A 24,525-nucleotide genomic window follows, 5' to 3' on the forward strand; every position below is an offset into this window, starting at 1 on the left:
GAGCAAGCTGGGGCCCTGGCTTGGAAGACAGGTGTGACGCCAACACCAGGCACCCTCATATTCTCCCCGGCATGGGCCGCCGTGTCAGTTCCTGCCATCCGTCTTGCTCGGCCCTCTAACACAGTGCTGCTCGACAGAACTTTCTCCGATGGTGGAAATGTTCTAGATGTGCATTGTCCATGATGGTAGTCACTAGCCACACCACATACTTGAATGTGGCTGGCACGAACGACTAAGGGAGGTACTCAACTTTTAATTTTATTTAATCTGAATTAATTTAAATAGCCTATTCTAGAACCTCAGCTCCAAAGGGCAAGAGCCTTTTGTGTCTTGTTCTCTACAGCTGCCCAGCGCCTAGAACAGTACCTGGCACTCAACTACAACATGCTCATTTAGTAAAAAAAAAAAAAAAAAAAAAAAAAAAAAAAAAAAATGTTGTTAAAAGAATAAATTGTTGCACGCTGTGCACCCCCACCAGCAGAAGTGACCTTCCTCCCTGGCCTCGCTCGCACACACGTGTCCACTGCCTGTGACATTCTCACCCTTCCCTCGCCCTACACTGCGAGAAGCCTGTGAGAGCAGAGAGCCCGTGCTGCCTGCTCTTGCGCCCCGGCACCGCTCCGAGTGGGTGCTCAGGGAATGCTGTGGATGGGCTGAAGCCTTGCAGCACGGGCAGGGAAGAAAGGACCCACAGGAATTCTGCTAGTGCCTCCAAACCAAGAGATGGAGCAACTTTTTGAGGACACCTAAACATTAAAAAAAAAAAAAAATCAACAAAGGCCTCTTACCGGATCTCAGAGAGGAAGATCCAGTTGATGGGTGCCCTTGCCATTATTTATTTGTATACAAGATTTAGTTCCTCCACTCGCTGGGGGAGTGGACAAGAACTTGGGAGTGTGAACTTGAACTCCCGCCTTCCCCGACGCGCCCCGTGAGACGCTCCTCAGCACACGGCTAGGCTACGCAGGGCTGTTTTCGCAGTTAAACGGCCAGCGCCTTCCTGTGGGCCCGCAAGACCCACCCGAATGGCTCTCATTTACGGCAATCTGATGAGACACGAGAGCCCATCTCTCGCGCAGACTGGGGGCCTGCAATTTTCAAGAAGCCTGTAACTCACATTCCCCCTGGCTCACAGACGACAGCATTTCAGGCCGTTAGTCCTGGAGCCGGGGTAATTGTAGCTGGGGGAAAATCATAACATTACCCAGAATATTCTTAGTGGAAGGGGCACTCAGAACACATTTAAGAGCTTAAATGGAGGCCATTTGAAAAAAGACAGATGGGCAGGAACGCTTAGATTTTAAAAGTCAGCCCTTTCATTTCCCTCCGAGAAGGCTTTTTGTTTCAGCTAACAGGTTTCAAACAGTGCTGCTGGCAGTGGTCACACCATAAGGATCTTATTTAAGCAAACGATCAAACACGGTTAAGATGGAAACGTGTGGAGAGAATCAGAAGACCTTGAAGTTTCCTACCGAGAAGGGAGATGGAAAGACCAGCGCCCTGCCTCAGCACCCCGGGCTCCTCTCCAAAGGCCTGAGACCCGCCCCAGAGCAGGGCCACCTGGAGGGCCTGCAGGTACCAAGTCCCCAGGGCAGCCTGGCCTGGGCATGGACATGCATACAATCCCAGCAGAGCTGCTGCCTTACACAGCAAGCCAGAGTTTTCAGGTAGAAAAAGAATTATAATAATGACATTGATTAGGCAAGGCTCAGCTCAAGGGCTGCACTTTCCAGGAAGTGTTCTCAGAACCCCATGCCTGGCCAGGTGCGTCTCCATGGCAGTGTGTTCCCTATCACCTTCACTGGACATCTCTCTCCAATGGCTCGTCCACCCACTTCCTAGGAGGCTTCCAAAGACTGCACCTGGACGCCACACCTATGACCAGCACTGTGCCAGGTGCAGAATGAGCCCCTTCAGGGTAGGACTTCACCAACCCCAGAGTGGTAATACCATCTTCATGCTGGGACACCTGCGGTCACGCCTGCAGCCCAGACCCTTCCCCTGGCACTCCGGACCACACATCCAAGCCTCCCTGACATCTGCACTTCCACCTAATGGGCATCTCAAGCTTAATGTCCCTAAGCCTGCTCTTCCCAGAGTCCTCCTCTCCTTAATCAACAGTGGCCCAGGCCCAGAGGCCCAAGATCATGCTTCATACTCTTCCTTGTTCCACTCCACCCACCTTCATACTCTTCCTTGTTCCACTCCACCCACCTTCATACTCTTCCTTGTTCCACTCCACCCACCTTCATACTCTTCCTTGTTCCACTCCACCCACCTGCAAATGCTGCTGACTCCACCTTTAAAATTTACCTCCAATCTGAGCTATTCAACGCTAGTCTCTGGCCTAGATTAGGCTAAAGTACATCCCCTACCTAATTTCCATTTGATGCTAGGAAAGAGACATGATTATAAAACAGTTGTCTATTCTATTAGAAAGTCAGTATTAACTAAACCTTTTTAATATATGACAAGTTCTGTGCTATTCAGCATTTCACTCACGTTATTTCATGTTATTAATCCCTCCAGTAACCCTATGCTAAATGTTATTACCCTCAATCTGGCCTGCAAGACCCTGCCAGGTCTGCCCCTGCCACTCCTCGGCCCTCACCTCTGCCCACCCCCCCACACGGGGACTCTGGCCATCTGCCAGCTCGGTCCTGTCGATCACCACCCAGGGCCTTAGCACCCAGCAGCTCTCCCCACTTTCAGTTACCACTTACAGGAGAGCCTTCCCTGCCGACCTGTCCTGCCTCTCCCTCCCCTTGTCCTCTTTATTTTCTTTAGTAACACTTGCAGAATCCATTTTATTTATACATTTCCTTACTGTCTGGCTTCCCCATTAGGATACAGGCTCCACAGAAGAGAGACTTAAATTAACGCCTGGTATGTAGTACCTGCTTAAAGAAACATGCTACTGACCATTCTGTTGAGTGAATAAATACTATTATTTACATTTTACAGATGAGACAACTAAAGACCAGAGATGATAAGTGATTTGTCAAAGTCCCATCAATATAGGGAGCTGTGCTGGTTTGAAGCCCACGTTGGCCAACTCCAGATAATTTTTCCTGCTTGGACTTCACAGACGCTTGCTCCACCCCTCTTAAAAAAGAGTGTTAGGCTGAAGCTTCAAGACCCAGCCCAGGTTCTATGGTCTATAAATAAACCTAAAGCAGACTTTGTTCCTCTACCTCCGTACCTTCTCCAAGGTAGTGACAATAGCAATCCATCACGGAAATACTGGACTGTTTGGGAATTCCCATTCTTTTTTAATAGGAATAGCTTCTACATACCTTTAAAAACCTAGCTCAGACATCGAATCACCCCCTTAAGGAAGTCCTCCTGGAGTCGGCCATGGCCTCTTACATGCTGAGCCCATACCCTGAAGAGGCTCTGCGCTGGCTGCACGGATCACATCCCACAGTGATCGGTTACTCGATGCGCCTCCTGTTCTAGACCAGGTGACCAGCCGCCAGGGGCAGCGACTGGATGAGAAAGGAGGACTGCATGTTTCACAGAGCTGCGTCCCTATGTCCCCTAACCAGAGAGGGAGGCCCTGCCTGCCCTCAGGATCCTCATCCACGTACACCTGTACCTTGCTCTTTGCAAGACATGATACAATCACAATAGTTGTTTCTGGTAGCAACAACCCTCTCCCATTAGACTACAAGATCCATACAAGTGGGGGCCTTCTGTCTACTGCCATACTGCCAATGCTTGTTGGAGGCACTCCCCAAACTCCTGCTGGATGACCGGAATAACCGGTGAAAGGAGGAGAGGAATGTGAAGGGAAAGAGAGGAAAAGAGTGGAGGGCAGAGGACGACGGAAAGGGGAATGGGCTGGGCTGCCAGCCTGTCTGTGTCTAGTGGTCCTTGTGATGCTATAGCAGGCAGGAATGGCACTGAAGGATGGCAATCCCCTCTTGTAGCCCACATAAATTCTGGCCCCAGCGAGATGATGTGTTTCTTGCACATGGAGCAGCGGCCGAAGAGAGAGATGCACACCACTAACCCTGTGTACAACGTGCTTGTTTTTAGAATTCCTGGGGCACAACTCACCTATAGGAGTCCCCATCTCTGTTGTAGTCACACAAAAGGTAGTCCTTCCCCACCACCTTGTCTCTGGCAATTTTCAGTGGCTGGTCAACAGAAGACAGGAGATCTTCACACAGACCGGGAACCTGGCGGAGAGAAGGACAAGGCAGAAACCATGGTTAAAACAACACATCCGACTCAGGTTGGCTAATGATTTTGTAGCCATATTATGGTCAGTATATTTAACATATGGCCCTTGGTACCCTGCCAAAATTATGGGGCCTGTTCTTTTCTTTTCCACATGTGTCTGACACCAACTGTATCCCTCTATAAAGAAACCTATTCTTGAATTACAGTGGAGCGTGATTTCCAATACAGTCTTCCTTCCAAAAACTGTGTGCAGCTTTAATTACCTGGTCGCCAGGGTGGTCTAGTAAATTTAAGTGTGTATATGCTTGGTATTGGTCTCTGGTGGGCACAGTACAGGCCCAAGTCCTGAGAAGTAGGTAAACATTTCAAATACACAGGAATCCGAAGCACTCCGAGAAGAATAACTCATCCGTGCCGGAGAACTCCCACGGGCTCCCATGCTGGGTGGAGTTTCCAACAGTTTCCAGGCCCATGGCCAAACATTACCAGGATGGCTTGTAGAGTCACCCCTACTTGCAGCAAAGGTGGCTTCACGGCAGCCCTGCACAGCACAGAGCGCCGGGCCGGCTCCTCACTGGCTGACCCGCCGAGGGGCTGCCTCGCCAGGAAGGAGGGCCCCGTGGTCGAGCACCAGGACTGAGTCTTAGGGCCAACACTGCGGGTTCTGACACTCGGCCCCACTAGCAGTCGGGCCACTGGCCTCCTCCTCCCAACTCAAACATCAATTTCCACCAAAGTATTCCAGAAAGGGATGGCAGCACTCTCAGAAATGGATTCCTTCAGGCTTGAGTCACTTCCACGCTATATTTTCAATGTGCTGACTTATTCGCTTCATGGGCCTGGGGTTATGGGGGCCCCGTCGTATCATTTACCAGGCAGGTGGCTGCCAACTGCACCAATAACCCTTCCCGATGGAAAAGTTAAATTGCACGGCAAAGACAACAGCAGAGCAGCCGGGAGAAGGGGCTGGCGGCTGCAGCGGTTCCTGTGTTTCTCCATAAGGCCCTTACCGCCACCCAAAAGACGGGAGCAGGCAGCCCCGCCACCACAGGGACCACCCAGCCTCTGCGGACCTTTCAGGGCACTTCGGCTGACCCTGGGGTGCTTTAGAACTCAGCTTGTAAAAGCACTGTCCGGCACAACCGAAGGATGACAACCCCATTCGTAGCCCGCGCAAATTCTGGCCCCAGCGAGATAATCTGTTTCTTGCACTTGCAGTAGCGCCTGAAGACAGATACACACACCACTAGCCCTGTGGACAATGTGCTTGTTTTTAGAAGTCCTTGTCCACACAACAGCCACCTGTGTACCTGCCCTCCCCAAACAGGTAACAAGATGGGCCCTACTTTCAAAGTTAGATTTGGTGATAATACCAAGACCCCTGCCATTTCCAAGCGCCTGCCATGTGTCACGCAGTGTGCTAGGCCCCTACATAGAGCGTGTTGTTCATGTGAAAGCTCGTGCTCATCGTGTGATGCACGTATGTACTATCTCCATTCTATAGTCATTAAGTTGCCCACGGGCCACACAAGAAGTGATGGTGGAGACAGAAATCAAACCCAGGACTAGACACCCCCACTCTGACTGTATCTCTGGTTTAATGTGCAGCAGAAGGGAAGGATAGCACATGCCAAAGGCATGCTCTGGTGGCACACAGCCCCCTCCTGGCCCTGCCCCTGCCTGGCTATGGCTGCAGAGCCCTTCACCTGGAAGGAATGCTGGCCGAGGAAAGGCGGCCTAGCAGCTCCCACCAGAGGCAGCCGGGACCTGGAAGTGGTCTTGCTGTGCTGTCACAGGCCCAGTGGAGTGACCCTAGGCCCCGTGTGCCGCCTATCTCTGTGCATCTTCGTTTATACTGCTGGGCTGTGCCTTGGCTTAGCTGCAGGGCCCCAACTTTTGCCTGAAACCTCATTCTGTCTGGTCGGGCCCTGACACTATCGGCCCAGTTTATTCTGGATTGTGGCAGGGACTAAGCTCATTTTACTTCTCATCTAAGCATCATTTTACTTCTCTACTAAGACTTGCTTTCCTTACCTATAAAGTAGGGTAATGAAACCAAGCCATGCGGGCACCAGCCCCATGTGATCTGAAGACCACATGAGATAATGCACTCAGCATTCGGGATGGCGCCCAGCACGTGGAAATGCATACATGCTAGTACCTGACACATTCTTAGTCTCACTCTCCTTTAGACCCGATACCATCTGTTGTCTGTCACTCTCAGACGCGATACAGGTCTGGATCACACCTGAATTCACTATGCTGCTTCAGCCACTGGATACAAATGGGCTATTGAGAATCCAGCTCTTAACGCCAGTACTGCCTGGTGCCAGCTGCCTCCCCTCCCTGCCAGCCACGCTGCTTGCAGCTAAGTCCCCCCTTCTAAGATAATGGGATTGGCTTAAAAGAGACTTAACTTCGCTCCTATCCAAGAGGCTAACCTATGGATCAGAAGTATTTCAGTAATTTCTTTCTAACACTTACACTGACTGATATTATTTTTTCATTTATCTGTTTTCTGTCCCTCTCAGTAGAATGTAAATTTTACCAGGGCAAGGGCTTCAATCTTATTCACTGCCATACGCTCAGCGCCTATGGCAGTGCTAGACACACGGCAAATGCTTCATGTATCCAGGAGGAAGGAGGGAGAAGAGGAATAGATGATTTTTATAACATGGAGCCTCCCCAACTCTAATCAACTTTATTTTAAAATTAATAAATTGGCATGCAATAAGAATCCTTACCAAAAGAGTTTGTTGTCAGGATCTAAAATTGGATGGAAGTCAATGACCATTATTCTCAAATATGAACCATGATATGGCAGCAAAGCACTAAACAAAGAGAACTGTAGCTTTAATTAAACCAGTCGCATTTTGTTAATATATGACCTGAAGGAGCTACAGCAATGGTGGGAAGATTGAGAACTGAGAGATGTGGGTCCCAGCCTCTGCTCTGCTGTGAACCAGCCATCTGTCAAACACAGTAGGTGAGCTACCTGGAGACACACCGCCCTTGAAGATCTATGCCTGGACTTTCACAGTCCATAGCCAGGTATTGACCAACCTCAGAACAACATACATTTAAACTGGAACTCAAAAACTGCGGCAAGACACAGAAAAAACAGGGACCTCGAGAATGGCATGTGATTTGCCCTACCATGAAAAGCATCTAGGATTCGAATATGGCCAACTGGTTCCCCACCCAAGCAGGTATAGTTTTTGCCTTTCAGAAAAACTCTCAAGGTGGGCCATAGTTTTGTATTGTATTTCCATCAGTCCTGTTTCTTTGGATCAAAGATAAACTACTCTGGAATAACAATGTTATTGTCATCATGGGGAATGTGAAGTGTGGGATACAGGGTGTGCCCACAGACTTGTACCAGAGCAGCTGCCCAAAAGTGCGTCAGTCATAATCTGGCACCAGCTAGCGATCCGTCTCGTAGCCATATGACATCTCTCCACCTCTCTCTGCCTGAACGCCCATCCAGGTTTGCGCACAGTTCTTCCGCTTAAAAATTGTCCCCATTCATGGTCGCTGGATAAAATATAGTATGGCCCGTTAAATCTGAATCGCAGATACACAGTAAACAGTATCTGAGTACAACTCTGCCCCGCGTGTTTTTATTTGCTGACTCCAGCAATCTACCCGCACTGCCCTCTTAAATCCTACCCATCCTTCAGGGCCCTGCCCAAACTCCAACTTCTTTATCAAGATGTACAGTTCTTCAGAATTCTTGTAGTAACACTGGTATCGGTCAAATCCTAAACGCTTTCGGGATGGCTGTTCTGATACTGCCATTAGCTGCCACCTCACTCCTTCGCTGCCACTCAGCACAGTGCGTTGACGCCACACCTAGAGACCAAGATGGCCCTTGGCCCAGCACAGCACCACACCCCCTGCCGTGGGCTGCATCTGTGCTTCTTGATTCCATGGAAGTGGACGTTAATCCTGTGGTCTGAGGCCGCGCTACAGAAGCAGAAGCAAGGCGGTCTCCCTCTGTGACCTGACCAACCCCTACACGCACCTGAAGCCCTGCCCCCACCCCAGTCACGTCAAGTGCTCAGAGTGGTGGAAGGAATCACATTAAGTCTCACAGATCGTGAGTCTGCACAGCAGAGCCCGTGAAAGGACAGGTGCAAACGAAGCCGAGTTCACGTCTGGTGGGGTGTGCGTGGCACTGGCTCGGCTGCCCCGAAGCCTAGGAGGGCCTTTGGTGAGGAGCAGCGGAGCCGGCACGTGGCGGCCGGGTGGTTTCTGTCCAAACCACCCATCTGAGCCGCCTAACAGCCTTGTAAGGAATGCTCAGATAACACCAAGGGTGTCAGACCGATCTAGGCTGTTGGGGGATTTAAACTTAATTCCCAGTGACTTGGAATAATAAACACCGCCCTGGCCAGGACAGTGTTCACTGTCTCGCTGGTGAGGTCCAGGCCTCCCCTGGCTCCTTTGCTGCCACAGAGGAACACGGCCACACCCTAGGGAGGAGCCGCACATCCTTCACTACTGACACCCTCAACCGGATTGCTGGTGCCCCGGGGGCCACCAGAAAGACAGGGGGAAAGGAGATGAAGCGAACTAGGGCAGGGAGAAGGTAGGGAGAGGCTGGGATGCCACTAGCAACTGCCTCAGGTGACATCTGAACAATGCTGAGGCTGAGACGAGGACATGTGAGCACTAACACCCGGCACTGCTCGCCAGGCCCCTGCTCTATCAGCTCTGCCCACACTCCTCCGACCCTCAGAACTGCTCCGCGCAGATAAGCACTTCCGCCCTTACTGTAAAGAAGGGGCAGGTTAGAGAAACAACCTGCCCAAACTCACACAGCTGCTGGCCAATGTCTAAGGACGGACATGTAGCTACAGTACAGTTAGGTCCAGAGAAATAACATTCCTGCTTTTGCCCAAACCGAACACTTCCCTACTATCTAACTCAGCAGCTGATCACATGAAAAGAGATACAAATCAGAAGTTTCCGGCCACAAGTGAGGTTTGTGTTTGTGCCGCCATATGGTTTTACTTTGCCTCTTCCTCTTCTCCATTAGTTATTAATGTTGAAAAAAATTGTTCAACCAGAAAAAGAAACTTGAGATGAACCCTTTAGGAAAGCACAAAGGCCAGACCAGCTCAGCTCCACGGACAGTCTAATCCACGGCGCCCTTGTCTTTAAGAAGTGCACCCTTGTACCTTGGTTTTAAAAAAAAATGGCCAAATGAACACATTCCATCTTTTGATCTGCCCGTTGGCTGAGAGCCCGCCACCAGAGAGATAAGAATCGAAAACAGACTCTGTTCGCTCGGTTGCACCCTCAGATGAGTAATGCTGGGGAAATCATGGCTGGGGGGTCCTGGCCCGCCCCACTGCTCCCCATTAGCACAGCCCACTCCCCAGGAGCAAAGCAGCGGATGCTGCAGCTCCCGCGGCCAGTAGAGGGCTCTGTTTACAACTTGTTCCTTTTATTGTTTCTAAAGACCAAAACTTGCCTTTTTTAAAAAAATAAGAGTGTTTCTAGCAGCACACACACACTAGTGTCAGAAACATAATTAACATACACACTGTGGCATTCTGGAAAACACCAACCTCAAAATCAAACACAGATTTAATTTCTGGGCCTGCCACTTCCTGGCTGAGTGTGACCTTCCTAAATCTCAGAAACTGGAGGTTACAACATCCGCCTCATAGAGAAATTCCACAGATACTGAGTGCCCGCTCCAGGCTGTGTCAGGTGCCAAGGACCAGAGAAGACAGACCCATGTGGCTGTGCTCTAGCAGCATGCTCCAGCCACGGAGATGCCCCCAAGAGTGGCAAGGGTAGGACACGAACCAGCAGGAGACTATGGCAGGGACTCAAATATGAATGAAAACTGAGGAACTCGCCCATGAGACTGCGGGGGAGGAAAGAAAGGACATTCTCAGTGGAGGGAAGAGCCAGCACAAGGCTCTGCTGCAGGACGCCACCAAGGCAAGCGTGAGGACAGAGGCAGGCACTGGTGTGGCTGGCGTGGTACCTGGCAAGACAGCACCCCGTGGTCAGTTCCAAGTGTGAGGGGAAGCCCTGGCACGCTGCTTCTCTTAAAAGTTTTTAAAAGTTTATTTATAAGAGGTAATACATTCACATAGGTCAAAATTCAAAAAGGTACGAGAGCATAAGCTGGGAGAAGCCTCCCACCTCGTCCCTGGCCTCCAAGCGAGGCCTGCAAGCTGCCGTCCCCCTGCTAGGCAGACGACCTCCAGGACCAGACCCTTCAGCGGGGCTCCCTTCACAGTCAGTCTCGGTGGGCACGTCGCCTCCACCAGCCTGTGAGAGACGCAGGGACACCCCCCACGCCATGCCCTCGCTCAGTGTGGAGGAAACACAAGCCCTCTCCCAAATTCCAGAGGGCAGCTTTGTTACAAGGACCTCAGTTTGTCATAGAAACGCTTTGGGCCATGGGAGCAGTTTTCATGTGAATCGATCCTGGAGTTTTTGACCCATTTTACCTAGTGCCTCTGAGTGTGGCTGTCCCCCTCCAATGAGAAAGCACCTTTAAGCCGGCAGCCTCCCCCTGGCCTGCAGGTCACAGACAGTCAAGCTTGTTTCAAATGGGAAGCAGCTGGTGCTCTAAGAGACTCAGGCAAGTGGCACCTGAGTGGCCAGAGGGTGATCCCAGGGGCCTCACTGACCTCCAGGAGTCTCCGCTCACCATCAGAACATGTCACCATGGGATAACTGCCACACAAGCTAGCGGTATCGAGCACCCACTCGGAAGCAGGACCAATGGCACCGCCCACCTGTGGATCAGGAAACCCAAGTGCAGGGAAGCTACTGGCCCAGCTGTCACCGCTGACAGCCAGGGAGAGGAAGTAGAATCTCAATTCAGAACTCTGCCCCAGCTCCTGCAAAGCGCAGGACACACCGGGCCAACAAGGCGAGCTGCTCCCACGCCAATCAGGCTCAGAGGACAGGGAGGAAAAGAATCCAATCGAGGGAACTAGGGGACAGCCAGGACCATAGCCTCCCCAGGTGCCCGGCCAGAGCAGGCCCGAGGTGACCGGGGTCTGAGGTCTGGGCTCTCCCGCTGCTCTGCCACGGTGTGCTGTGGACCCACAGTGTGGTCTTTCCGAAGTGGACCCTGGGGGCTCCGAGACTGAGGGCAGCGGCTTCGTGCCCACCCCCGGCAGAGCCTGATGAGAAATGGGCCTCTGCCCTCAGGGCTGCACCCCCAATACCACACACGGGTCAGGCCCTCCCTCCACTCTTCCAGACCCACTCTTCCCACAAGCACAGACTGCATTCTTCACTTGCAGACCGGCAAGTTGTAAGATGTACTATTAATTAGAACAACACTAAATATAAGTGTTACACTTAAGAAACAACTTCCCACCTTGAGAAACATTAAAATGTGAGCAAGCCGAGTGCCACAGGCGTGAGACACCGGCACGTGTGGTACACCTGGCAGCAGTGCAGACGGTCCCTGAGTTAACAGTTTTTCAACTTTATGACGGTGCGAAAGGGATATGCATTCAGTAGAAACCATACTTGGAATTTTCAATTTTGATCTTCTGCAGGCTGGCGATCTGTCCGACACTCTCCAGCGACGCTGGGCAGCGGCAGTGGCCACAGCTCCCAGCCAGTCATGCGATCACGAGCGTGAACAACTGATAACAACTGATACTCCACAGGGGGCTGTGTTGCCAGAAGATTCTGACCAACTGTAGGCTGGGGTAAGTGTTCTGAGCACGTTTCAGGTCAGCTAGGTTAAGCTGTGATCCTTGCTAGGTCAGGGGTATTGAGTGCATCTTCGACTTGTGGTATTTCAACCCCCGATGGGTTTGCCAGGACGTGGCCCCATGGTCGGTTGAGGAGCATCTACACTCACACCAATGCAGGCGAGGGCTGGGGTCGCTTAGGTCTGATGCAGCTGAAGCTGGCCAACATAGGAAACCGTTTTTTTGGTTTTTTTTTGAGACAGAGTCTCGCTTTGTTGCCCAGGCTAGAGTGAGTGCCATGGCATCAGCCTAGCTCACAGCAACCTCAAACTCCTGGACCCAAGTGATCCTGCTGCCTCAGCCTCCCGAGTAGCTGGGACTACAGGCATGTGCCACCATGCCCGGCTAATTTTTTCTATATATATTAGTTGGCCAATTAATTTCTTTCTATTTATAGTAGAGATGGGGTCTCGCTCTTGCTCAGGCTGGTTTTGAACTCCTGACCTTGAGCAATCCACCCGCCTCAGCCTCCCAGAGTGCTAGGATTACAGGTGTGAGCCACCACGCCTGGCCAGGAAACCGTTTTTGACCAACAAACGTTTCACTCTACCTAGAAATGAGTCTTCTGCATGCCATTAACAACAAAGGCTTTCTCAAGAACAATTAAGCATTCCCCCTCCCTTTCTTTTCTTAAGCAGGTGGCCCAACATCCCTGAGATAAATAATAAACGAAGGCAAAAAGTCCTGGGCTGGGTTTCAGCCATTTGTACTCAAGGCCTGAGTGAGAGGCCAGAGCAGTTTCCTGCAGGAAGGGGCAGAAAAGAGGCAGAACAAAGAGAAGACACAGTGAAAGCAGAAATTAAAATCACTACATTTGAGTGAACTGCAGGCACATACAAGGCCCCTGTTGTCCACATGTAATCCTAGGCTTCCCTGAAGGGGATGAACCAGGCACTGGGAGCCTAATGAAATTAACTATTTCCTGGCCAGAAGCACAACTCGTCACCTATGTGCAGAAAGAAGTCAGGGTGTCTCCTAGCTGCCTGGCTCCTTTTAATTAGGGGCTGGTCCCCAAGGGATACAGCACCTGCAAGTCACCAAAACGCAAGTCATCGTGGACTTAATGCTGAGAACCGTGCAGCCACCAGGCTGGTACTTGAAGTGGCCACTTTTGGAGGCAGGCAATGGCTGTCAGCCTCAGGAACAGCAGGGAGGCCCACCTCACCCAGCTGGATCCTCACGCTGCCCCCAGCCAATGTCCTGGGCAGTTTATTTAGACCACCTCTGTCCTCTCCACCGGAATGTCCCTCCTCCCCCAACTTCCACCTACTCAAGCTGGAATTTACCCTTCAAGGTCTGAGTCAGCCATGTCTGCCTCTTCTACAGCACCTTCCCAAAGCCTCCCCGGCAGAGGCCACTGCCCCAGTCTACACGCACTGTAGCCCTGTACGGGATGTGATCTGGAACCTCACAGATTTGTGATGTGGTATCTCTCCGAAGAGCAGAGATGAGATGTTGGGACTGCCCCATGCCTAGCGCCATGCTGGCAGGACTTCCCAAGCATTGGTGGGACGGTGTGGAAAACTACGGCCACCTGGGTCAAGTTCTGATCTTTTGAGCCCAAGTCTGCCTTGGTGGGAAGCAAATTCCCCCAGAGTTCTTCAGTGCCTCTCCTGGAGATGGGACTGTGGGACTACAGTGGGTGGGAGAGAGACTGCCCTATGACCTAGGACTGCATGTCATTGTTGTGACCACCAGCCCACAGAGCTGGATGGAGAGACTCGAGCTCTTGCACCTGAGGGGCGCAGACCGCTGTCCTGCTTCAGGGCTCCTTGCCAACCACGGGGCTGGGACTGGCCCTGGCCCTGATGCTCTGCGCAGGCTCCCCTTAAAGCCAGGCCTGTAGCCTTTCCAGTACAAGGCAGGCAAGCACTGACCTTAGCTGCAGTCCTCTTCCAGGGTGTCCGTCAGTCCAGCTTTCTCAGTCTACCCCCCCCCCCCGCCCCAGGATAGGGTCTCGCTCTATTGCCGAGGTTGGAGTACAGTGGCGTCATCATAGCATACTGCAACCTCGAACTCCTGGGCTCAAGGGATCCTCCTGCCTCAGCCTCCTGAGTAGCTGGGACTATAGGTATGCACCACTATGCCTGGCTAATTTTTCTATGTTTTATAGACACAAGGTCTCGCTATGTTGCCCAGGCTGGCCTTGAACTCCTGGCCTCAAGTGATCCTCCCGTCTCAGACTCCCAAAGTGCTGGGATTACAGTCGTGAGGCACCGCGCCCAGCTTTAGTCTAAGTTTTTTTTTTATTAAATATTATTGTATTGGCTGTTTTTCTCAGTAACTTCAAATCTTTTTGGGAAAAAGATCAGGTAAAATATACAAACCCAATCCATGTGTAAGATGGTCTTTCTCCAAAGACACTAATTTTACAGAGGACCTCCATCCTCTATGTTTGATGCTCATTTAACATTGTTGATAGGTTCTTGGAAGCTGTGACTTTAACCACAATGACCAGCAGGTCCTCAAAAAACATCGTCATGTTATAATGTTGATGAGAACAAAAAACTGGTTTTGTTATATGTCTTCTCGCTTAAAGTTGCAGTTTCCAAGAACCTACTGATGATGTTAGTGAGGACTTACTGTATTTTGAAAGTGATGATTTTTAAGCCTCACCATGGATGAGGCACTCTGCTAAGCATGTAACACATCCCCTCATTTTTTCATCACAGCAACCACACAGGAGGCAGGAGGACTATCATCCCAAATTATTATTTACAGACAAAGAAAATGAGGCACAGGTAGATTAAGCGGCTCGGCTAAGGTTGCACGGTGAGGAGGTGGCAGAGCCAGAACACGATGCAACCCATGCAATTCCACTCCCATGGCCGGGGTCCCCCAGCCACTAAGACAATGTGGCCTCTAGAATGTCGCCTGGCAAGTAACCGAGGGAAAAAATGCTGCAGCTGACAGAAGCCCCAACTGAATGGTGCCAGAGAGAAGGACTTGGTGAGGCTGGGTTTTTGCACGATGAGGTCAGTGCAAACCGAACTTCTCTCATAAAAACCTCCAGAGGGCAAGCAGCAAAGCCTAACTGCAGAGAGGGGAATGGAAAATCCATCCATCTCCTCGTCACCGGGCACGAAGGTTTAGGCCTGGCTTCAGGCTTACAATAAACCGTGTGTGTGCCAAACGTCTACGTCTACACCTGGAGTTTAGGGTGAAGACTATGAAGGGGCTACCATGGAAACACATCAAGTAAGATGGAGGAGGGAGTGCTCTGAGAAGAGGGCACGCGCCACCTGGGTGAGAAGCCAGCAGCAGGCAGGGCGGTGCAGGGAAGTGCAGAGTCAGACGGTATGGACCACAGCCTTCGTTTGAGGACGGTGAGCTGTCAGACCTTCTTTACCACTGCTCTGGCAGGGCTCCACACAGCCGAGGAGGACAGACAGCATCAGGGTGTGTGGCCTGATATTCATCCACGTGTCAACGCTGGAGAGCTCCAGGGAAACCTCACGTGCTCTGTGCAGCAGGAGTGGGGCACCCACAGCCAAATGTGACATAAGGAATCACACACCCAGGCCAATGTAGGTGATAGCAATGGGGGGGGGGGCAGCACATTTTCAATTTTGAAAGCCCATAAAACATCCCGATGTCCAGAAGGATCTGGCCAGACTCCACGATGGGGGGAAGATGACTTCCAAAGTTGGCGTGTGTGGACCACGGCACTCTCACTGCCACCTGCTCAGCCGCACGACAAGCCAGGCCAGAGGCCGGGCCCTGGGACACCTCGCCCAGGGACCCCAACAGGCCCAGGGTGAGTGGCCCCATGAGGCAGCAGCAGAGGCTTCCAGGCTCTAAGCCCCAGCAGAGGCTGGGGGGCCTGGCTCTCATCACATATTCTCCCCAAACTCTCAAGACCACAAACTTCTAAACCACCCCAACAATCCACCAGAATTCCAGTGATACTTCTGCCTCCTTTCACGTGGGACTGTCTGTGCCATGTCTGTGTGTCTGCGCAGGGGCGGGCGCTGGGTACGAGGCCAACACTGAGGTGCGCTCTGACAAGTCGGGTGGCCTCCCCACCCCAACACACGCATCACCCTGGCTGGCCGCGATTCTCACTGGGTCTCTTCTGCTGGACAGTGTCTCATCAGGTTTTGCTGCATTTTCACCGAGTTGTCCATACAAATGAACACGCATGGACAAAGAAAAGTCTGTAATTCTTCCTCCTGGGGGACGGGCTCAGCTCCACTCAGGAGCAGCTGGTGTGTCCCCTTCACTGGCTGGGTCTCCCAGGATCAGGGCTCCTCTGCTTCTGCACTCCGGCTCATTGGGAAAGAAAACTCAAATTGTGACCCCAGAGAAATCCATCTAAACTTATTAGGAATTAAGAATAAAGACAGTGTCCCTAACTCTCTGAAAGTAAAAGTCTAAGCAAAAAGAGAGGGACAGAAATGACGTATCGACATGCCACGCGCACTCCAGAGAGGCAGGTGCTGGATGCTAGGGAATGAGGAGGAGGAGGAAGAAGACCCTGGTGAACTGCTCCGGAGGTGGGAAGGAGCGGGGGAGACTGGAGGTGACATCTCGAGGGGGCTCACATCCGGGCTGAGGTACAAAATGTGAAGCAGGACAGAGGCAGCTGGCACGAGGCAGGGAAGGGGTGTCCATGGGTGTCAGAAACACTGAGCACATCAGTGCCGCACAACTCTGTGGTTACACTAGAAACCACAGGACTGTATACTTTAAAAGGGTACATTTTATGGTAGTATGTGAATTATATCTCCAGAAAGTTGTTATTTAAAAAAAAAAAAGGATGACTCAAGAGAACAGGATATTCCAGGCAAAGAGAACGGCATGGAGCCAAGACAGCACAGGTGCACCAGGGAAGTGGGAGTTCAGCAAATTAGAGAATGCCATGTGACCCAGGTTTGCATCAGCAAAGAGTGACGGGTGTCTGGAAGCACAGGCAGTGTTGTCTTTTTCTTCACTCAGTCGCAGCTACCTGAAGACACTCCCTGGCTACCAGGGCTTCCCCTGCACTGGAGCAAACACACACACAGCAGGGCTCCTCACTGGCCTGGACGCCACAGCTGGGTCTGCCACGAACGAAACGGTGCCACGCCACCAGGTGGGACTCGGCTCCCGTGTCTACACTGGATGGTTCTCCAAGGCAGAGAAGGGCTGTGCGAACAGAGGGAGGGGTTCAGGGTGACAAGTGAGGGAATAGGAAGTGCAGGCCCACCACCTTCTGTTTTACTGAAGTTCTAAGATGTCATCTGAAAAGAGGGCCCTACCGATTTTCAAAACACATGAAAACCACTACTCGAGATGATCAGTAAGGTTCCTTTTAGTGCTGAGATCCTACAAAGTTTCATAGCTCAAGATTTAAGAGTTGATCAACGGTCTGTGACCTTCCTCCTAAAGCAAAACCTTTCCCGAGCAAGGCGCTCTGAGATGCAAGCTGAGGCCTGGCCCGGCCCTCCGGCTCACAGTCTTAGGACACGGGCACAAGCAGCTGAGCGATGCAGTCACAGTGTAAGGAGGGAAGAAGAGGCTGGTGGCAGCACAGCTTCTCCAAATGCCACGTTCAAATTAAAGCTCTCAGGGAATTTCTACATTTGTATAAAGAACTGAGGCATCCTGCTGCCCACCCTGTCCTCTAGGCCCCGCTTATCGTAATCCTATTTCCTAAAGGGAGACCACTTTCTCCCATTACCCACGGCGCAGCTCTACAGCAATCCCAGCGTGTCCTTCACGGATACGGCACTAGTCAAGGCAGTCAGCACACCGTCAGCTGTGCAGGGGCCGTGATGGACAGGCAATGGAAACCCCAAGCTCCTGCCAGACGCCCAACTGCAAACCCTGCGGGACACACGGGCTCCTCCGGGCTTCCCGGCCCACATTCCTGGCCTATTTCAAACGTCAGGGAAAACAGACCCAGCGTGCCGTGCTCTTCTCAAGTATTTTCAACCTGTTTCCAAAACTAGAGATGTTCTAAGGGGGTGACCCAGGCACTCCTCATCCTCGGCTAGGGCCTGCCACGATGGCTTTCTAACAGCTTTGGAAAGGAATGTCTGCCTCTTCTGGTGCTCGGGGAAGTGGCATCTCTCTCCAATTTATGTTTATTTTTTTCTTTTTTGAGGCAGGGTCCCACTCTGTCACTGGAGCTAGAGTGCAGTGGCATCAGCCTAGCTCACTGCAACCTCAAACTCCTGGGCTCAAATGATCCTCCTGCCTCAGCTGCCCAAGTAGCTGGGACTACAAGGTGTGTGCCTCCATGCCCAGCTAATTTTTTTATTTTTATTTTTTTGGTAGAGATGAGGACTCAGGCTGGTCTTGAACTCCTGGCATTAAGCGATCCTCTCACCTTGGCTTCCCAGAGTGCCAGGATTAGAGGCATGAGCCACCACGCCCATCCTCCAATTCACTTTTATGTCCCACATTTCTCATCAACCGGAAGGCAGGATCTAACCTGCAGAGATCCTTCAGACCCTCCTAAGGGAAGCTCTCCAAGCACTATTCTCTGGCTTACAATAGCAACAGGAGTCCATAAAGTTTCTGAAACAAAGGAGCTAGCGCTTAATAAATCCTTTAGTAAAAGGATTTGCTCTGTAATACTTGGATCCAGTCAAAAGGCTGCATTTAAGGACCCAGAAGGCCACATGTAGCCCCCAAGGCTGCAGGTTCCCACCCCTGAGCTAGACAGACCTAGCACAGAAAAATTCTATGAGGGCAAGGCCAAGTGAGGGGTCCATGTGCATTTTGGATGACATGTGCCTCCCAGCTCCAGGTGACAAGAACCAAGTATCTTCTTCGCCTCCGGAGAGCACAGCCTCCCACTACGGTGGGTTCCCTGATCCGTACCCACTGCCAGTCCTTTCTAAATTGCTTCTCCGGCCTCGCAGCACTGCTGCCCACCACGGAAGCACAGGGTGGTTAATAAGCTCCTTTGTTCACTTTCCCCAGAGTGGAACCAAAATGACACTCTAGAAGCTTCGTCTCAAGACTCGAGTGTCAGCTGACGAAGCACGAATGCCAGGGGTTTCCCATCCCACCTCCCAATGCACACATCGTGGTTAAAGAAAAAAAAAAACACCAAAGAGCATGTTCACAAATAATTCCAAAGAGACTTAAATTTCCTATACACAGGCAGAATAAAAACCAAAAAGGGGGAAGAAACCTTCCCCCAAACAAAAGTGGGGGCTTTCAAGGAGACTTGCTGAGTGGGCAAACATTCTGGAAAGATGGAATTTTAAACACAAACACAAAAGGGCAGAGATTTGGGGCAGAAGAGCTACGCACGCAGCTGGGAGGCCCTTTAATTAGGGAAAGATTTGCAAAGCCGGAGGAGCAGAGGAGCATCGCAAATCTCCCCTTGCTCTCCAGAATGGAAAGAATGTGGAAACCAAGGGGTGATCAACAAGTTCAAATTCTGTTTGATACTCTTGCCAAGAATGAGGCGTGCAGTCCTGTCCCTTGCCACCTTAGTAGCCTCAGGTGATCCCTTAAAAGGCAGCAGAGGAAGACCGCCTAGCCAGGAGAGGCCGGCCGGATTCTCTCCTTCCTAGGGCGCTTCCTGCAGACTGCACGCAGGAATGCTCTCCTGGTGGTGTAAGGCAGCAACAGAATCCAAGGGAAAACCAAACAACCCCCTCAGAGCTAGGTGCTGTGTTTTTCGTTTGCACGTATTATCGGGCATTTTCACAAGTATTTCCAATGAGACTGAAATATCCTGCCAATAGGCAGATGAGCTATAATAATATAAAAAATATCATCCCCTGCTCCATGTGGGGGAGGGGGAGATGACATCAGCCTATTTGATTCCCAGGAGGTGGAAGCAGAAGCAGCGCTTTTCCCCAAACAGCTGGCATCCTTTCGATTCTTTTCTTTCTAGGATATCATGCAGTTTAATGCAGTTTGTGGCACAGACTTTTTAAACTAGTAATTTAACTCTACTTTCTGGGATACCCTGTGACCTCCAGCAGTTATGAGTGACCAGATGTTAAGTTGTAAGGGCAACGGGATCAGGAACAAGGGGATAGGCTCTTCACTCTTCTCTGCCAAAATCAGAGTCCAAGAAAAATGCCAAGTCAGGAGTTTACCTGAGGTTTCCGCTGGAGCAGCAGCTGCTGGACCAGAGCTGCAAAGGAGCCAGCAGGACTCGGCAGAGTACCTGAATGGCCAGATTCGGGAAGTTCTAGGCCCCCCCCCATGGGGTCAAAGACAAAACTGGCAGCTCCAAAAAACTTAGCCAACAAGACCACTGCTTCCTGGGAAAGGGCTGGTGTGGGCTCCTACAGAGACAGGCAGGCAGGCACTCGGAGCAACAGGCTTATGAGGGGACATTTCTCAGTTACAATCTTAAAACTGTAGATATTCCTCAGCCATCTAGAAAGTCTGAATGAGAACTAAAAGCTGATGCTCGCAAAATTGTAGTGTGCGCCCATCACCTGCTTTCTGGCACGGGACCCACGTGGTTGGAACCAAAGCCTCACTAGGCACCAATTCTCAGGCTCAAATCCAGGCAGAAATACATCTGCTCCCACCTGATCTTTGCCCAGCCAGCTCCCTTCCTAACACCGCTGGCCGTGTCTCAGGCTTCACCTACTTTAAGAACCCTTCCCTGCAATCCACCCCCAAAGGCAGGCTTAGATGTCCCTGCGTGGTGCTTCCACAGTGCTGTGCTCTTCGCCAGCAGAAGCCTTGTGTCCTATCCACCCGGTATCTGTCTTCCCATGGCTACGAGCTCTTTAAAGACACAGCTATTACCTTGTCACTCTGACCCCAGTGCCTCAGCTCAGGCAGGTTCTCTCAGTGAGAGCTTGAGCAGGAGTCTACTCACCGTGCCTGACACTGGGGATACAAAGGCAAAAGTGGAGACGGGATCCCCGTCCTGAGAGCCACTGAGTCCCGTGACCAGGAAACCCCAACAGACGCAGAAGCACGTGGCCTGCTGGGGTCAGGTGAGGCCCACGTGGATGAGTGGAAGATGAGGAGCTCCAGGGACTAGAGCTGGTGTGGACGCGTGTCCCAGTAAGGGGGCCGCACGTTACAAAGGTCAGTAGACGGGGCACAGGTCCTGAGGCACTCAGGGGGAGGTGGCAGGGCGGGTGCGGCCAGACCAGGAGCTCTTAAGCAGGACACGTTCTCTGGGCTTGATCCCAACAGCAGTGTGGAGTCACGACGGGGCGTAATCAGAAGTACATTTTGGAAAGGTGACTGCAGGGCGTGCTGGGGCAGGCGGGGGACTGCACACAGGGAGACCCGTCTAGAGGCTGTTACAAAACTCCAGTAATTAGGGTGGGGTATTAGCAACAAATGCTCATTGACTGCTCTAAAATGAGCATTTGGACAGGCTGTATGGGGTGGGCAGCAGTCTTTTAAAAAATGACCACCAGGGGCAGAGGGAACCGTGTCTCCACGGGCCTCCAGGAGACTGAGACGCACCCCATGCCAATGTGCCTGCCTCTCTCCTGCGCTCCAGCCACAGTTCTTCCATGTCACGTGCCCTGCTTAACACCTGCAGTGTCAAGACTCAAGAGGTGAGGCACTAGAAGTAATGGCATTAAAGCACTTGTCAGTGCGAGACCCGAGCACGCCTGGCTGCCTGCTCCCGGCTGGAAGAAGGTCTGACCTCACAGCGCCTGATCAAGGAGCGTCCGCCCTCCAGTCCGGCCATCCGGAATGGCAGCCACTTCTGAAAGGGGCGTGCACGCGCCTCCCTAAAAGGACAGCTCCACGGAGGCGGGAAAGGCCATGGAGTCGAGCTCCTCCTGTCACTGGATTTCTCCTCCGTTCACTTCCTGTTGTCACCAAAGCCCGTAAGGAAAGCATGCCACCACCTTTCTTCTCTCCATCGCCAGTCACCACTGATTCGTGCCAGTGTTTTCCCCCCAAACTTCCTCTGATACTCACAACTGCCCTCTGAGAATGGGGTGAATCCAAAAGCCTCACCACTGCACAGACGAGGAAACAGGCCTAGAGCCCAGGCAGCTTACTCGGGGTCACCTGGATACTCAGGGTGCACCCTGACCCGTTAACTCATGACCTTAAAGACTCCCAACAATTTACTGCCTGTCCAGGTTCTCACTGCCACCTGCTGGGACCACAGCCCTCAAGAACACAGGGCTGAGGTCTCCTGGTCACAGCTTAGAAAGTCTAATGTGGAGTGCTCTATCCTCAGAGTTTGGGGAGAGTGGGTTTACTGGTTTATTAACTAGTACTTAATGTCAGCTTGTAAACCAGGCACTGCGTTAGGGTCTGGGGGTAGAGATGAGCATTACTACATTCTGCAGGTGCGTAGAAGCCAGGCAGCCCGTCGGTGCTAATATTACAAAGTTATAGCGCACAATTCATAGGCAGGGCTTTAGGCCAACCCCTGCCCAGTGATACACACGGAGATGTGGTGGCAGAGCTGAGAAGTAGGCAGGTCAGCGAGGCAGGGATAAAAATGTGGGTGAAGACGTATTAAACCACTTTAAAATGCCTGATGCATATTATCTCCTCTACATGCAACTTATATGGTCAGAAAGAGGAAAAAAATCCACTTGGATGAAGGATAATCATTTCCAGCCTGGGGCAAATCTCCTAAAGGGTTTTGTTCTGAACTAGGAGTGTTATTTTAGCTTCCAGTCAACAGTAATTAAGAGTCCCAGTACATTCCAAAAAGAAGGGAGAGGGAGATTAACGATAATTAAATCTCGTATTTGGCTCCGGTCTCTCCTCGGAGTGGCCTGCTGTCAGACGCTCACTCCAAAGCCTCCATCCGACTAAACTCCTACTGGCAGCATCTGTAACATCCATTCTGTGCTCACTTGAAGGTTTCAATTACAGGAGAGGTAATGGGCCCAGGAGGACCTGGAAGCCTGGAGCTTCCCAAGCGCAGCTCATACCTCGTCTCCTACAAGGCATCTAGGATCTGGCCAGCAACCGCTTGCAAAGAGACCCATTTTGAGGGGTGGAGGAGCACAGGGCTGGCCAGCCCCTGCAAAGGCACAACCGCCAGCCCCATGGTGAGGCCCCTCACAGGCAGGCTCTGTGTGCGATGTGACTGACAGGGTCTCTAATGAACCTTAATTGTGAGCTCAACAGGCCCAGGAAGGCAGCCACAGATGTGGCAAAGGGCAGCTGCAACCCGTCTGATTAGTGAATAAAAAGTGTCCGGCCCAATGAGGGCCAGTGACCCAAAAGAGGAGGAAGGCGGAACCACTCTTCACCCTGCACCCCTTCCAAAGCTCTGAAACTCCTTTATGTAAGCAATGCAAAGCCCCTGGGTGCACTGGAACCCCCTCCCCCCTACATGGCGCTGCTGCTGGTGGTGGCAGCTGGGATGCCAGGGTCATGTTTTGTTTTTTTTTTACCATGAACGCTTCCATTTCCATCAGCATTTCATCTCTAACGATGGGAGGCCAAAACAGGATGCCCTTCCAACGTGGGAAGGGGAAAGCTACCCTCTACGAAGACCGAGTAACTTCTTGCTGGCACTAATAATGACGACGATATCTGCATTCAGAGTCAGCCGTCCGCTGGTGACCTGCAGTGACAAGGAGAAAGCTATTCCTGGAGCAGCTGTGGGCACAGACAGCGTGGCGGGAGAAGGTGGGCTTCAGAGTCAGATGGGCCTGGAGTGGCTCCCGACCCTGCTACTGACTAATTAGCTGTGAGACTCTGACCAACCCAGGAACCTATCTCAGTTTCCTCATCTGTAAAATGGGGATAGAAGACTAACTTTGTGCTGTGCAGTTTAAAAAGCTAAGTATGCAAAGGGTCCAGAACAGTACCCGGCACAGTCATCTACTGGAAACCAGGAGACTAGCAGGGTGTTTGTGCAAGTCTGCTGTGACCGCAGAACCCCAGAGACAGCCACTACAAAGCCAGGTCCTATGCTGTGAGCTTTACATCCATGAGCTCCAATTCTGCAATTAGTGTCACCACTCCCATTTCACAGATGAGGAAGCCAAGGCTCAGCAGCTGAGATACTCACACAGCTGAGATGTGGTGAAGGTGACAGCTATGCTGGGTCAGGCCTTTGATTTTAAGGTGCTCAACCATCAACTCCAATGCTCCTAGGTAGACTTTTCAGGCACCCAATCTCAAGACTAACAGCCTAGAATGACACAGCCAAGAATTCTATAGAACCTTAATTCCCAAGTTTACAAAAACAAACTTTTTTGGCCTGGCAAATAATGGAGTGGTGGTGGGCATTAAATAACCAACCATCTGTTTCCAAGGAAATGTACAGAACAAAATAGCACTCTGCTTCTAGCCTTGGTTCGCTCCTGGGTAGTAGCACCCAGCAGGCATTTTCTGCATCAGGGTCTTGAACAGGCAGTAGCGGGTCAGGTGCTAAAACAGTGTCTCCACCAGGAAAGACAGACTCAGGAGAGGACCAGAGGAAAGAGAGCCAGGAAGAGAGGACCATTACCAGGTGACTGTGAAAGACCCTCAGATGTGGACTTAGGGACTCTCAAGCTGGGGGAAGGGTGCTGGGTTACACTGGCAGTGTGTGGGGGAGCCTATAGCTGCAGGTTCCAAGAGAAGAGCAGTCTCGACAAGGTGGAAGTGTAGACTGCAGGGAGGCAAAGGGGATGCAGAAGATCCAGACGTCACACTGGCTGGCACCACTGACAGCCAAGGGGGGTCAGCT

At 51.6% G+C, this 24,525-nt stretch overlaps 1 protein-coding gene across 3 annotated transcripts in view; it reads right to left on the reverse strand.

Moving 5' to 3' along the window:
* Window positions 1-24,525, reverse strand: part of CAPZB (capping actin protein of muscle Z-line subunit beta) — a 134,987-nt gene that overhangs the window by 36,164 nt on the left and 74,298 nt on the right. For all 3 annotated transcript variants that reach the window (XM_012787689.2, XM_012787688.2, XM_012787687.2), the window contains exon 3: window positions 4,063-4,184. In XM_012787689.2, the coding sequence (XP_012643143.1) occupies window positions 4,063-4,184 (122 nt within the window). The remainder of the gene's footprint in view (window positions 1-4,062; window positions 4,185-24,525) is intronic.

This window comes from Microcebus murinus, chromosome 2, assembly GCF_040939455.1.
Source record: "Microcebus murinus isolate Inina chromosome 2, M.murinus_Inina_mat1.0, whole genome shotgun sequence".
Taxonomy (NCBI): domain Eukaryota; kingdom Metazoa; phylum Chordata; class Mammalia; order Primates; family Cheirogaleidae; genus Microcebus; species Microcebus murinus.